Source organism: Diospyros lotus, chromosome 4, assembly GCF_014633365.1.
Source record: "Diospyros lotus cultivar Yz01 chromosome 4, ASM1463336v1, whole genome shotgun sequence".
NCBI lineage: Eukaryota > Viridiplantae > Streptophyta > Magnoliopsida > Ericales > Ebenaceae > Diospyros > Diospyros lotus.
The window spans coordinates 8,428,200-8,443,656 of NC_068341.1; the positions used below are offsets into that span (position 1 = coordinate 8,428,200).

At 36.3% G+C, this 15,457-nt stretch overlaps 3 protein-coding genes across 5 annotated transcripts; 2 read left to right on the forward strand and 1 right to left on the reverse strand.

Annotated features, from left to right (window-relative positions):
- Nucleotides 1–229: 229 nt before the first annotated feature.
- Nucleotides 230–6,974, forward strand: LOC127799304 (uncharacterized). Of its 3 annotated transcripts, none has more exons than XM_052333223.1 (7): nt 231–622; nt 1,255–1,323; nt 1,497–1,613; nt 1,685–1,759; nt 3,619–3,753; nt 5,519–5,681; nt 6,626–6,974. In XM_052333223.1, exons 1-7 carry the CDS (start codon nt 371–373, stop codon nt 6,784–6,786), a joined length of 972 nt encoding a protein of 323 aa, XP_052189183.1. In that variant the 5' UTR covers nt 231–370; the 3' UTR covers nt 6,787–6,974. The 3 variants fall into 3 exon arrangements, with proteins under 3 accessions (XP_052189185.1, XP_052189183.1, XP_052189184.1); XM_052333224.1 differs by having other exon boundaries at nt 233–622; nt 3,619–3,756; nt 5,543–5,681; nt 6,626–6,906; XM_052333225.1 differs by lacking the exon at nt 1,685–1,759 and having other exon boundaries at nt 230–622.
- Nucleotides 6,975–7,645: 671 nt separating this feature from the next.
- On the forward strand, nt 7,646–9,617 carry LOC127799305 (uncharacterized). The gene is made up of 3 exons (XM_052333226.1): nt 7,646–7,863; nt 8,546–8,847; nt 9,002–9,617. The coding sequence occupies exons 1-3, from the start codon at nt 7,744–7,746 to the stop codon at nt 9,528–9,530; spliced, it is 951 nt and encodes a 316-aa protein (XP_052189186.1). The 5' UTR covers nt 7,646–7,743; the 3' UTR covers nt 9,531–9,617.
- A 212-nt stretch (nt 9,618–9,829) lies between these two features.
- Nucleotides 9,830–14,274, reverse strand: LOC127799308 (uncharacterized). Its single transcript, XM_052333228.1, has 3 exons — nt 14,021–14,274; nt 11,885–12,027; nt 9,830–10,087 (listed from the first exon to the last, which is right to left on the reverse strand). Exons 1-3 carry the CDS (start codon nt 14,136–14,138, stop codon nt 10,073–10,075), a joined length of 276 nt encoding a protein of 91 aa, XP_052189188.1. The 5' UTR covers nt 14,139–14,274; the 3' UTR covers nt 9,830–10,072.
- Nucleotides 14,275–15,457: the final 1,183 nt, after the last annotated feature.

Genomic DNA, 15,457 nt, shown 5'->3' on the forward strand with positions numbered 1-15,457 from the left:
GTGAAAATGGATTGGTCAAAATCAATCACCAAACCTAGCAAGGGGATTGGGGTTGTCAAAACTTTGTGAAATTAGCATTAGATTTAAGATTTTTGTTATCAATATAGCATCCAATAATGGTATTTAATAAAAGAGACCCGCCGATAAATTATCTTTTATTGAGATTTGGATAAAATTTTAATAAAAAAAAATGAAAAAGAGGTCTATCATGCGTGATGCTAACTAAAACGTCGTCTCTCTCCCATCCCATGGCACAGAGCGCGCCACGCCTCGTCTCCGGCTCCTGCCATGGATCCCCAGCTTCAATTCTAACCTTGCAGAATTGCTCCCCTTCTGGTATTCGCCAAGCCTCTCTCCGCCGCAATTATCCATGACTTGTGAAGCAATCAGCGCCACCGCCGTTCTCAATTTGAACTCAACTCTATTCAATCCCATACCTTTCGCCACTCCCTCCAGAACAAATAATTCCGTCGAATATTCAGGAAGCAGTCACCGTCGCCTGCGTTTCCATTCTACCGCCCCGGTGAATCATGAGCGGCGCCGGTTTGTCCCGAAAGTGTTCTCTTCGTTTCCTTCGATAGGGGCAGAAGAATTCCCTCTTCTTCCCTTTCCCATGGACCAGGTGGGTCGGTTCCCATGTTAGTATTCGTTATTAACATTTCCATAGTTCATTTGTGCAATAATTTGGTATTTCTCGAATCTCATGAATCGCCTGTTATTTATCACTGCTCTTTGCAAAATAGAAGAATGTTATCTATTGGCGTCACTTTAACTTTTGCTGTGAAGTTTGGGAAAACATGGTTTCCTTTATCGTAGATTATGTGGTTGCTTCAATTTTTTTTTTTTTAAATCTTATTTAACTACGGTTTAGCTTTTGGTGTGAGGTTTAATAAGCCAATGTGGCTTTCATTTTCATAACAATTGATGGAAGGATTTACTGTCCAATGAAATAATTGGAAGGCTTTACCGAGTTAGAGTTTGGATTCGCAAAGAGGAAAGGCTTCCGGCATGATGATTAGTTTGTTGGTGTCAATTCTGACAAGGAGCAACACCTTTGTTGCTAAATCATCAAAGTTTCGTTACTGTCAAGTTGATATATGAGAAACCAGCTGACCTTGAATTCAAAGAAAACATTGATCTAAATCTTTTACCGAGATTTTATAATATATGTCGTTAACAACATTCTCTTCAATATCAAGAGGCTTGCAATCTCTATTTTTACATATTTTAACAGGCATTAGTATTGGTATACAGGTTTTCATTCCATCCGAGGGCAAGACACTTCATTTGTATGAAGCAAGATATCTCGCATTGCTTGATGAGGTACTGCATATTACATGAATTAAAATTGGAGTGACTGAATTGTGTGTTTAGCTTCCCTGTTAGTACTGTTTTTGACATGTTTGTCAATTGCTTTAGGCAATGATTGTTATAAGTAACAGCATTATGCTAAAGCTATGCTAATTTGGATATAACCTCTCTTCTACTTCTTGCAGTCTTTGTTTACAAGGAAAAAGTGTTTTATTCATTTCGTGTTGGATCCTATTGGGATCAGTGATGGAGCAGAAGCATCATTTGCTGCTAGATATGGTTGTTTGGTTCATGTGGAAAAGGTCAGCTTCTTGCCTTTTTGGCAATAACATTCAAATAGTTTATGGCCTCATTCTCCTATACTATCATACAGGTTGAACGATTAGATGTTGGAGCATTAGTATCCATAAGGGGAATTGGTCGTGGCAAAATTGTGACTTTTGTGCAGGTGACTAATAGATAATTAACTATTAAGTAGGCTTTTCAGTCCATATGTTACACCCATTGCATTGTACCATAGTTTTGATCATTGTTTTCGATTGTTCTGTCGTTTTACTTTCACCAATACAATATCCATTGCCCCACCTTTATTTCTATCAAATAGTGAACCCTGGAAATGTAGAGAGCTTTTATTTTATTATACCAAGTAATATGTCCCCGTATATGCGGCTTTTGGACAGAAATCTTCTATGTGCACTAGTTTCTACCTTGATGAGTTCCAAGTTAATTAGTAGTAACTACAGAATTTTCTGGTAACAACCATGGGAGCTTCTCATTGAGAGTCAATGCAAAATGTTGCTTTCTTGGGTTGGTCTTAGAGATTGTTGGAGTTGAGCTGCTTCTTTTGATACCATGCTGATTGGTCCCAAGAGGAACTATGAGTCCCAACCGCCTTCCTCCTGTGGTTTCTTTTTATTTTTTATTTTTTTTGTGGACCATGAAGTGTTACTTTGCACACTTTTAGTTTTTCTGCAGGAAGTTGGAGTACTTTTTCCTTAGTTTCTTGTTTTTTTTTTTTTACTATTATCAAGGATTATAAAATTAAGTAGCAATTCAGAAAATAGGACTATAATTAATGCATTCTGTGAACTTAGTAGTAGTATTGGTTAAACAGAATATGAGCTACTTTCTAACACTGTTCACCCTTGCGCATTATGGACAAATTAATGCACTCGTAAGTATTTGATACGAACTACAGGTAGAAAATACAAAAAAAATGAGAAACAAAATGTTGGCTGTGGATACTGAATAGACATTGTTGCTTTTAATATCTGAATAGTGCTGTAACAACCATTTTATATAGCATCTAAGTTGTTAGTGCCATGCAAATGGAGGAGTTGTATTCACTTATTATACAAAAATTGTAGCTTCTTCTGGTCTCTCATGGAAGAAAATGTGGCTTGGTATTAGGGTTCACTTGATGTTTGTGTCATAGCCACATCATTCTTCTTTGGAACTTTGTAGAAAAAATTTTTGGTTGTTAACTTATTTTAAGTTGACACCTAGTATATGGATATACATTGAATAGATTGGATTCAAACTGTTGTACTGCACTGCTACCAATTGCAACTAGGTCTCAGGAAGTTGAATTATATTGAATCAATTAAATTCAACTGTTGTAGTGAACCCCTGTCAATTGCAACTAGGTGTCAGGAAGTTGAGTTAAATATGCTTGTTTAAATACATGACTCCTACCTTGGGTATTTCTAACTGGTTTCCATGTGTACAAGGATGAATTTATAATGAAATCATTGGTGAACCATTGCCCAGATAGACATTTTATTGTTGATATTATATTTGGATCTCAATGCTTGAGCATGGTTGGAGGGTCGTGTGAGAAGAAGGCTAGGCTGCATGGCTGGGGTTGCATTATTCTGTGTAACGAGAACAACCTGTAATCTTTAAAGTGGTAGATTTATCAATAAGAAACTTGAATTTGGTGTTCAGCTTCACATATTTGACAGGGAAAAAAAAGAGAGGTACTATCTAGACCTAAATATTAATCCAAGTTGTTTGATTAAATTTATTTTTCATTCTGTCATATTCATCTATTCCTCTGTTTGGAAGTTCAAATAGTGTTTTCCTTATGGCTTGGATTTGTTTAGATATTGTTTTTCTTTCCTGTTGCCTTTTCATTTAAACTTTTATCTATCTAAATGATTTTTGTTCAGGCTAATCTGTTGATGAAAATGCAGTAAAATATGATTATAGATTGTTACAGGTAAATCCAACTAGTTAAATGATCAGTTTCTTTGTGTCATCTATTATAGGTATTAAAGGTTTCTTGCTCACGGTCATAATTTGCAGGCAGATCCTTACCTGAAAGGCCTAGTCATACCTGTGCAAGATGTGATTTGTGACTGTGTAACCAAAATAAATTCTCAAGTTATGGTGCTGAAGGAAGCTCTTAACTGCTTGAATAGCTTGGAGATAAAGTTAAAGGTGCTCTCTCTCCCAACTGTAATTTGATTTTTGAGGATTGTACAAATTGTTTTTCACCACTTTGGTTTCTTCATAGGGCACTGCATAATTTTTTAACATGCCCTTCTCTGCTTGCCTAAGGGGACATGTCATAGACATGTCACTTTTCCTCTTATCAAAACAAGTAGTGAATTGAATTTTTCCCTGTTGCATATGTTTCATTTAGGTGATTTAATTTTCCTTTTTGTGTCATCAGTTGGTGGGACTTGTAGCTTGGATGTACTCATGTGATTTGTAGAGACCTCCATGTACCGCACCATATATTGCCACACCATATATTGGACCTTTATATGTATATCCTATATTCTCTCATGGGATTCATTATTATTACAGAACTTCTCAAAATAACACAAAATTACCACCATAGGCAAACCTGGGAATAAATTTATGATCAAGGTTTGTCATATTTTGTTGGGAGGATCATTTACCTGGTGTTATTCAATCTTTGCCCCCACAAGTGGTGTCTGATTGTGTTCCTATTTTCTTGGATTGTGGTGGTTTAAAATCTGGCCCCATCTCTATTTATGTTTGAGAATATGTGGTTAAGAGAGCCAGTTTTTATGGATTTAGTGAGAAACTAATGGAATAGTTATCTGGTTTATTCCTCTCTCCTAGTTTTGTCTTTTGGGGAAGCTTAAACTTTTAAAGGAGGACCTTCAGATTTGGAACAAAGAGGTTCTTAAAAATATTAGGCTAGGATTGTTAGGGTAGTTGGGGAGTGGGGACTTGAAGGAGTTGCAATGTCTTACATCATTGTTCTTTAAGATACCTGTTTTGATAGCTGAGCTATATTCATATCCATTTGATGATTTCTGGGAATATACTTTGATATTCAGAGGATGGTGATTGATAAATTTGAAAAATTTTGCCGTATGTAATTTGACATCTACTGTGTAGCAGGATATTTTTCATTTAAAAATCTTGCACCTGGTTGCTAAACGTTCTACTTGAGTTGGGTATTGCGGTTTACAATTACAAACAAGGTTGTGCTTGGACTTCTAGGCTTGGATTTGAACCCCAAAATCCTAAATCCAGTTTGCAGAAAGAAATTTTAAATGTAGATGAAAACTTGGACCTGACATTTCTTCATTCTACACTCAGAAAAAATTTGGGAATGAAGATGACTTGTTCCATGTTTAAACAAGGATCAATGTTTTTGATTCTACACTATCTCTCTCACACAGGCACGTGTATGCTGACACACTATTCTGTGATTACTTTGTGAATTGAAGAAAAAGAGCTTGGAACTCTCTATCTCTATCTCTATCTCATTCTCATCCCTTCTAATGCAGTGCGTAATGAACTCAAGTTCATTTTTATATTGATCTCAAGAATTGATTTCTAAAGACTTACTTTATTTTGATTTCTAAATATAACAATTGTCTTGCATTCAATGTCACTAGCAAGGTGTATAACAGTTATGCCCAATTATTAAATCAGATATAAATCCCTAACCTGCATCGGTAATTTATCTGCACAACAGTCTTTCACATCAGATCTCAAATCCTCTAATGGATGTTACATTTAGGTTTATCATTGTTATCTTGATATGCTTTGTTTGTCTTCAATAATTCTTCCCTTCATAAAGACTTGATAGCTGGAGGTGTTATGAGGATACCACCTTAACATACAGGCAATTGTTAAGAAAGGATATAAACATTCCAGTAGTTGAGATAAGTGTTTGTGCATCTGTATTGTTACCTACAGTTGAAAATAAATTCTTTAGTTATTATCTTCTGTTAATAGGCACCCTAAAGAGGAATTGTTGCAGACTCAAATTTCCAGTTCTGTTAATTGGGCTGGAAAGGAATGCTCTCTAGATTGCTATAGGGCTTTTTTCCCATCCTTTGCCGAGCGCTTGTCCTTTGCAGCACTCCAGCCTGTTTCAGGTAGTTATTGTTCATCCCCTCATTCTTTTCTGTGTCTTCTCAGCAGCATCTCTTATCTTCTTGTTGCAAGACATGAGGAAAGATCCTAATAAGTAATGCTCTGGAACTTCTTGTGTGATATGCATGTATTTCCGCATCATGTGCTAACAACCTAACTGATTCATTTCGAATGCTTTTCCTGTTGAACAGGCTTGTTTGCAGTGTACCAATACATATTTTTGGCCAAGAACCTTCCATACTTTTTCTTATCAGTCCTAGGCAACTGATTTGCTCCCAGTTGGGAAGTATTTGTTTGTGCATGAGATTCCCCAAGTCTGGTGTAACCTGATGAATCTTGTATAAAGTGTTGTGGGGTCTAAGGTTTATCTTGGTTGCAGTAATGTTAATAACCAATAAAAGGAAGAGTTATCCAGAGCCAATGCATAAACTAGTTCAAAACAAGCAACAGAGTTTTCGGCCCCCACCCACCCGTAAAGTGAACCTTATAAAACCAAAACCAGGTCAACAAATCAGCGTTTAGGTTCCAAATGATCTAGGAACTAAATACATTAACACTTCAAATCATAACATTGTTATGTCGGCTTCAGGTCCAGATTTTAGGAGGGCGGTTGGAAAGGAAGTTGAAGCCTGATTAGGAAAGAGGATAAAAGTTTATGGTAATGGGAAACATATGGGCTTCACCTATTTATCTTCTTGTAGTTCTGGTGATCTCTCTTTCTCCATTCTACTCCGTAAGAAAAGGGGGTGGAGTGGAGAATAACAAGGGACATAATTGTTTGAAGTTGTCATCGTTTCTCCATACTTATATTAACTCTTGGCCTATGGCTCTCCATTTCTTATAAAGCTTCTGACTCTGCATGTAGTTTAATTACCTGCCAATGAAACACTAATCTTCATTTACAAAAAAGAAACACTAATCTTGATCTTGTTATTTATTTCCGCAGGACTGACTCACTCAGAATTAGCGAAGTTGCAGAAAGAGAAGTTGAGAGCAATGGACACTAAAGACACGCTGCAAAGGCTAGATCAATCATTAGAATTTGTTAAAAACAATATTTCCATGATTGCAGCCAAGCTTGCCATTCAGTCCTTAGATGCGAAATAAAGCGGCAGCAATCTAGAAGCCAGTTGTATGAGAGAAAGATGCATCATTCGCATTCAGATTGTACCTTATTAAATGAATGGTAATTAATCAGTTGTTTCCCCATAATTATATTTCTGTTAAGAGTCTTGTGAATCATCTAACTGCCATAAGTTCCATCAATAGTTGTGAATAAATTTATTTTAGGCTAATATGAGATTCCCATTTTGAAGGCATTATTGCCAAAAATTTCTGAGATGCATGGAAAGTTGGGGTGCTTCAGCATTTGAGACCTAAGAAGAAACTCAGTATCTGTTTTGTTGAATCATGGTATATGATATTGTATCTGCAAACAGGTGAAGCACAACCTATTTGTAAGTCCATTTAAGATGAGGTGTAAAATTTATCAAAAAAAAATAGAACTGATGTCCTATAGATGTAAGGAAAACAATCCTATTGAATTGGGTTTGTTCACAATCACATAGACCAATTTTTGGATTTAGATTGAGAAAATTATTCTCCCAATATAAGAGACAGAAATGATGAAAAACAATAAAAGTTAATGGTAAAATAAGATGTAAGAATAAAAGAAATAGTAAAAACTACTTTTTCACATTTATTGATGAATTACGTTATATATTAACTCAATCAAGTTTGACAAATAACATAATTATTTAATTGGAAAATGGTGTATAAGTAATTAAATGTTACTTGGACAATCTCCATCGTATTTTCACTAGAAATTCATGCGGGGGGGATTGACAATTCGAGAAAATTAAGGGACCAAAAAATAAGATTTATGAAAATACTGGGGCACAAGGTAGAATTAATCCAAAAATAAAATATCCGTTAGATATTTGTACGGGAGCATTCACTGTCCTCCACTTCTTCGTTCTCTTTCTGTTGGGATATGTAATTTGTAACATCAGAGAGAGAGAGCGAGAGAGAGAGAAGAGGGATATCGGGTTGGTATCAGCCCCCATGTTTTCATCTTCAATAACTACAAGCAGCGCCGTCGTCTTGCTCACAAGGCGGCTGAACCACCACCATCACCACCACCAGTTCTTCACAAACTTTGCTTCTCCTCGACTTCCTCTTTCTGTAAGTTGCTTTGCTTTGCTGCTTTACGGCTGTCAGTTGATATGCATTTGTGTGTGGATAATAGTAACTTTTTGATTTATAATTTTAGGTCCCTTGGTCGAATGTTGAGCAACAAATGTGTGGTTCTTGCGTTGTGTTCATGCTTACTGATTTGGTTGTTTAAACTTCCTTCGTCCAGTTGTAAATGCGATTTAGGGTATCTAATGGGGAGAATGAGAAAAGGAAAGGAAAATTGAACAATTCCTTTTTTCGTTTCCTTCATTTTCTTCTGTTTTCTTTACAAATGAATTCCTTTCCTCTTCCCTTCATAGATCAAACACGGAGAATTCTATGAATTTCTTCCTCTCCCCTTTATGATTTTTCTGCAGAGGGTTCCTTAGGTTAGTCAGTAGCTGTTTTTTTGAACACGATGATGTTACCTAGATCTCTTCTCGTACCAATGGAGGACAAGAATTCTATGAAAAATTACAAAAGAAATGAGAGGATTCAATGTTGTAATTTAGTTGATCCCATTAAATATGGAAAAGTTCGTCTTCAATTTCATGCTTGAAGCTGAGCATATATGCAAGTATATCTGTCTCTCTGTATGTTTAGATTGTTTAAGAAATAGCTGTTCAAACTGCAACTGTTTCTCAGCTGGTATGAGGAGTAAGAAACAACAATTTTGACTATAAATCTTCAGTTCTTGTCCAGCGAATCCAAAATTGTAGATCCCACACGCAGAACATTATCTATTAGGAAGTATAAATGTAAAGTATCTAGCAGCCAAGTGGAGCTTGAAGACGGTAAAGACGACGAGGCTTGCGAGCTTGTCAATGGGGTCGAGTTTTCGATAGGGGAGGGAGACGACAGTATCCGCGCTTATCTTTTCAAGGCAGTGAAGAACAACAATGGCACTGGCATCTTGCTGCTGTCTGATATCTTTGGATTCGAGGATTCTTCCACCAGGGATTTTGCATACAGGGTTGCTTGCAATGGTTACAAGTAATGTTATAATAATTAATTTCCTCATCTCGACCATCTTATGCATACATCTCTTCTGCATAACATCTTAATCATTTTTCCTTCCGATGCAGTATATATATTCTCTCTCTCTTATGCTCGACATATATAATATCACTGGTGTTTATCTTGGCAGTGTTCTAGTTCCTGACTTGTTTCGCGGGGATCCTTGGGCAAAGGGCAGGCCTAAGAATGTTTTTGAGGAATGGCTTTCGAGTCACAGCTTTGAAAGAGTTGCAAAAGACATCACAGCATCGACGAAATGGATGATGGATGAATTTGTAGCTGCAGGAATCTCCAAGAAGCTTGGTCTAATCGGATTCTGTTTTGGAGGCGGCCGAGTAATCGATGTGCTTGCTCAGGACGAGGGTGCCTCCTTTGGCATCGGGATTTCATTCTACGGCACAAGGATCGATCCTTCGGTTGCAGCTAACATTAAAGTACCTGTATTGTTAATTGCAGGTGACAAAGATCCACTGTGTCCAGTGACTACCTTAGAAGATATCAAGGAGAGAATTGGCGAAGGATGCAGAGTGATGATTTTCAGGGGGAGGGGCCATGGGTTTGCTCACCGGCCTGAATCTGCTGAAGAAGATGGAGATGCAGAGCAGGCATTCATGGTTGTGAGAAATTGGCTATTTGATGGTTTGGTTGTTGGGACCTGATGCTTTGATTGTTAGAAAACTCTCTCCATGTGTTTAATGACTCAGTAAGTCTTCCTTCATCAATGCTGCCTCTAAGGTGAAGTTCAAGCTGCTGTTGATGATGATGGATCATCTTCTGGGAATGTAGTTCTTTCATGGCCATTTCTAAGTCCAACCATGCATGGTTACTAAAAGTCTAAAACAGGCTCAACCGGCTGGTTGGACTAATTAGACCACCAACCTGTCACCAGGTCGGTCCAGTTCAAGAAAAAGACCCGACCCTACCAACATCCACATCATCACAAAAACTTCGTACAGAAGATACAGAAAATATATAATCATGAATAGAGATGGTTGAAATAAGTAAAATTTATATGGCCAACCCTAGACAGGATTAAGGCTTGTGATGTCTCTCTCTCTCTCTTCCCCCCTCCCCCCCAGGCTCCAGGTCATTCGTTGCATTACATGATTATTGCAACATCCGAAAAAAAGCCAAAAGTTAGAAAGAATTGAAAGCCCAGAAAGTTCAGTTTGGTATCCAAGAACACGACGACTTTATGCACTCATTCCTGTCCATCCTGCAAAGAGGAAGAAATCCACCACATTTCTTGAATCTATTTGTATACCATAAAACCACACAATAACTAATGTAAAAAATTTAAAGTCATTGTAACAATTGTGTTCTGCCCTAAAGACACCATATTTGATGACTTTACCAACCATTGGTTAAGTGTGGTACAAACTAAAAAGCCTCTGTTTGTTTTGAAGTAACATGTTTTTCAAAGAAATATTTTACCCATTTTCTGGTGCTTGGGAAATAAAAAATGTGGATTTCATATCAAAATGCAAAAAATTTGACTGACCCAAAAACTTTTGGAAATAATTTTTTGTTTTAAGACCAAAATCAAAACTTCATTATTCTAACAAAAAGTAACACGCGCACGCGAGCGCAACATTAATCTTCTAGTCTTTGGCTTGTTTAACATAATATGAAAATATATTTTATACAAAAAAATAATTTTTTACATCTAATATTTTCTTACATGAAATATTTTGTTAGCAAAAATATTTTCCTGATCAATATGTAAAATATATTATTTTGATGTATATATTTTATTACAAATGCAAAACTAGATTTGGATGGATTTGAGGGTAGATTGCATTTGTTTATTATTTTTTAAATACAAGCCAAACACAGGAAAATGAAATGAAAAATAATGTATTGGGTAAGCATTTTTTTATATGAAAACTGTTTTCCAGTGTAAAATATTATACATTGAAATAAACGGAGCAATAAACGGAGCCGGAACATAAAATGACTAGATGTGCAGCTACTGAACACCATGATGGCAAGAACAGGAAAGCCCAAAAGAACAAAAGAATTTGGAGGTTACTAAAATGCATAACAAAAGCCTAATAAACTCACTATGATGACCTGGAAGCAGTAAAATGAACAGATGAGAGACTGAACATTCTCAAAGCTGAAGAGAAAGAACATTCTCTTGAAAATATTATAGCCAATTCATGTGTCATTGTACCTTCCAGGTTATAATAGTGATTGCAAGTTAACAGAAAACATAAAGGAGAAGCAATACAAATTCATGCTCTCTAATCAACCATTGAATGGGAGGATCAACTGTCAACATATCTTTCTATATTTATCATAACAAATCATAGCATACAGCCCAAAGTTCAAAAACTTATACAGAGGACCACGCAGATATGACCACACAGAGTGAAGTCATTTCTCAAAACAGCAGAATAAGTGCAAAGATATGTTTTTATGAACAATACTGCAAGAGACCTTTGCTAATCCATTTTCTTTTTATGAACAATGGAAAGTGTTTCCAAAGAGAATTTTCTTTGTCTCTTATCAATTTCATTGCTTCATCTTTAATGGATTTTCTTATCTTTATTTTTTTTATTCTGCTTTTTTTTTTGGGGGGGGGGGGGGGGGGGGTTGCAGGGGGTTGTTGATAAGCATCTCATTTACTTCAACACGGGGGGAGAGAGAGAGTAGTCGTTTAAAGTTTTTAAAATAATTGCTTTATTTTTTCTTCATCTAAAAACTTGTTAATGTAACATGTTAAGGGATTTAGCCAAAATTCTGGGTATAAGTGTTCAGGGGGTTAAAAGGAAACAGACACATAGGACATGTCCATTGTGTCATTGTTCCCAAGCAGAAAACATGTTAGGACGAATTGGCTGAGAAGATATAACCCCAAAAATATTCACTAATATATGACCACAATTTTTCTTGCAAGGCTATGAAATGGAAAAGTTCTATTGAGTGAGCAACAAAAAAAATAAAAATGAAAGGAAAGTGACAAAACATACATCACTAGAGCAAGTCATAAAGTAGAGAAGAAACTTACTAGAGAAGCTGGAGTATCTGAAATTGTGGGGGTGGATAGCTTTGCAGGAGATCCATCAAACTTGTATGAGCACTCTGTGTATGCTGACCCAATACCCACTCCAGCACCAAAAGCCAAAGATGCCCAACGTGTTACAGGGCTCCCTAACACAATACAGTGTAATAAATGCATCCAGTCCTTCTATTTACTTTTTGTATAAGTAAAGATGAAATCAAATAAGAAATGAAGTTCATGCATCGAGAATTTGTTTCAGACAAATGCAGCTGGCGTGAAACTAGTAACAGAAAACAAAAAAGTGAGCTTTACTAATCAATGAACATCTTTTGTTTTCCATTTTCTCATTTTCTTTTGCTTTCATGTAGTAGAAGATGGGTGCTTCCCTGAATATGTATCAACCCAAAGATGAGATTGGTGGACATGATTATCTAAATTGTAAATTTTAATGTAACTGCAGACAAGACAACAGTGACCTAATCAATTTTCTAGTTTGGTCAAGTTGTTTGTTAAATGGAGGAAAAACTTTGAATCTCTGGTAGTGACAAGACAGTAAAAGTAAAAATAAACAGGAAGCATTATACAATGGCTTGCATTTAGAAATATTGGAGAGATAAAAAAATCATTCCTTAGGACCTTCTGTTCAAATTAGGTTCACTTCCATGCAAAAGATAAAACATAATGAGAATTAAAACTCCTAAAGTGACCAAATCTTAAGACCTTACACAATAATTCACATCAAGTATCACGCCACACTTAAGTGGGGGAGGGGATAATTTAAAAATTCAAAGATCACCACAATTGTGAGTGCACACACACACAAGTACATCAGGCATCAACTAGAACAGATTAAAAGGGGACATTTACTTGTAAACAATCTTAAGGTATAGCCTCTTACAGTATATGCAGCAAGCATACAAAAATTGTATACCTTGTACCAATCAAATTATACTTGCAATTTCATATATCACAGAAAATTTGAGTGAACTATTGGAGTTTGACTCACCACAGGAATGGTCACCATCTCCACTAAGGTTAAGCGAAAATATAAACCAAACCTTAAGGTTTCTGGAATCACTGACCTCCATGTTTGAGTTGTCTGGTGACAGTAATTAACCTAATAATTCATTACCTTTTTCTTCTACCACATAATATGTTTCTATGACACTACATTTGCTGCCAAACAGACACTGATTAAGTGGGATGACAGGCTCCTCCTTTATTCGTTCTAATAGGTAAGAAAGCAGGTTTTCCCTCATGTTCTTCCCCGACCTTAGATGGAAAAAGCTGTAGGTAATAGCAGGCACAATGACCAAGGGTAACCAGTGCTTCTACTTGGCTGAGAAAACTGTTAACAGATGGCACAGGAAAAAGAAAAAGTGTATCTCGAATAGACAAAGGCTATAGTTTGCAATCAAACCGTTTAACAGCCAACTTGATTAGTGATTTTCCACATCCGTGTGCACTGTGCAGACATGGCGGAAAACAGCCCCAAACCCCCCCCCCCCCCCCCCCCCCTCCCAAACAAAAGGCCAGAAAACAAGCTGCCGACCACCACGCTAACAATTTTCTTTTTGGGCCCAAGAAAACTTCCCCTCTGGACAACAGATTTGGATATCCAGATATTATACCAATATATTTTTTGATAAACAACAAACAAATGCTGAGTTGTTAGTTAAAAAATAGAAAAATTAGCAGTAAGCATCTGCTAATTAGGGTAATACAGAAAGAGAATGGCAATAACGGATTAATTACTGAAGCAGAGGAATTAACTGGACTTTAAAATCTGTTTAATTCTTGGGGTTATATTACAAAAGCAATTTGTAACAGCCAGCAGCAATAGGTCCAATTTGTTGTTGTCAAACAAAGAGACGAATGGCTGCAAGAAATAGCAAATGAAATGAAGTGCTTGCCCAGAACCTAACCAACACACAATTAAATAAATAAAATCAAGTATTCCTCCACAACAACAACAAACAACATATCAATCCTTAATAATAGCTCGCCAATCATTTCTATCAAAAGCCATATCTTGAAATCAAGCGTTCCTCCAATAGTCAAACCCGAAAATGCAACTATTCAAATAGGTAAGATTCGAAATGTCGCGGCCCTTTAAGGAATTGAAGAAAGGGGGAAACATACTGAAGAGCAAGAGACCACCGATGGCACCGGCCAAGGAGGAGTAAGCGAAGCGGCGGAGACCCAAATCGAGATAGGCATCCCACTTTGCGTTCAGATCCAACTGCTTATTTTCAGCCATTGTCTTCCTCTTCTTCTTCTTCTGTTCCGCCCTGGTTTCCTTCGATTCGGTTCGAGACTCGGGCTGGCGTTGATTTAAGTGTGTGGCACTGATGCTCTCTCGATGGCTTGATCGTCGAGAGTTGGGTTCTGTTCGTTTGCCTTATTTTTAACCTTTTTTGGGACTTAAAATATTGGGTCTAACCCATAATAATGATAATATAATTATCAACAAATCTTTCTTTTAAAACCTTCTATCATCCACATTTTCTATGCTACAGAGAGATATTTGTGTTTTATTTTTAATTATTATTACTAATGAATGAATATAAGCCCCTGCCCCTGCCCCTGCCCCTGCCCCTGCCCCTTGCCCATGCCTTCTCAAATCTCAAGAGTATTGATTGAAGTCAAAATAAATACATGAAAACACAACTCTGGGTATGGATGGACCCATGATACATATTTTTACTTTTTGTATTTATATATTTTTTCATTTAAATATTTAATTAATATTATTATTTTAATTATATTTAATTTTTTTATTATTACAATTACACCCTTAAATTATAGTTAATTTATTATCCTGGTAGTGTTCTCATTCAATTTGATCTTCATCCGGGCGCCCATTTGCAAAGACTCACAAAGCAAGTTTGCCTGAAGAAGCACACACAACCGACCCTTGGTGTGCTAAGTGTTTAAATTTGGTTGTAGTAATGAAAATCTAATCTAATAGGAGTTGAAGAATGAATTGGATAGAGCTGTGGTTATACTTACTATGTTGGATGCAATGATTTTTGAGCAGTGGAGGAGGGAATGGATCTAAAACAAATAGCTCTGTCTGTCTGTGTAAATATATATATATATATATAAAAGAAGAAGAATACAAGCACATATTTCACGAAAGAACAAAAACCACAATAATGTTGGCATAATTTATCCTCCATTGAATTCTCAAAGTGTAAAGCTTTCGAATTATAGATAGCCCTTATCTGCAATTTTTGTTTCAAAACTTTGAGTATGAATGGCAGAGATTTTGTCTTTACCTTTTGCGGCATGTTTTTGTTGTTTTTTTTACAAAAAATGGGACAAAAAGAAGAAAAATATATTTTCATACTTTTTATTTTTACATTTTCATTTGCAGGCAGCCACTAAAGGACACTGACAATTTATTTGATGAGTTATTTAAATATCGACGTGATTCTAAGAAAAATGTGTAGATTATAGGTGTCATTAACGGTGGTGACTTTGGATCTTAGAAAGTTAAGATCTACACTATTCCGATTCATTAGTTACGTCAATATGAGTTGGCAACTTGTACTTCAATGAGTCATATTGTAATTT

Coding starts and splice junctions, on each gene's coding strand:
- LOC127799304 (XM_052333223.1), top strand. CDS start 371: ATGACTTGTGAAGCAATCAGCGCCACCGCCGTTCTCAATTTGAACTCA. Junction 623..1,254: donor TTCCCTTTCCCATGGACCAG/GTGGGTCGGTTC, acceptor ATTGGTATACAG/GTTTTCATTCCATCCGAGGG. Junction 1,760..3,618: donor AAATTGTGACTTTTGTGCAG/GTGACTAATAGA, acceptor CATAATTTGCAG/GCAGATCCTTACCTGAAAGG.
- LOC127799305 (XM_052333226.1), top strand. CDS start 7,744: ATGTTTTCATCTTCAATAACTACAAGCAGCGCCGTCGTCTTGCTCACA. Junction 7,864..8,545: donor CTCCTCGACTTCCTCTTTCT/GTAAGTTGCTTT, acceptor ATAAATCTTCAG/TTCTTGTCCAGCGAATCCAA. Junction 8,848..9,001: donor GTTGCTTGCAATGGTTACAA/GTAATGTTATAA, acceptor TTATCTTGGCAG/TGTTCTAGTTCCTGACTTGT.
- LOC127799308 (XM_052333228.1), bottom strand. CDS start 14,138: ATGGCTGAAAATAAGCAGTTGGATCTGAACGCAAAGTGGGATGCCTAT. Junction 12,028..14,020: donor CGGTGGTCTCTTGCTCTTCA/GTATGTTTCCCC, acceptor GTATTGTGTTAG/GGAGCCCTGTAACACGTTGG.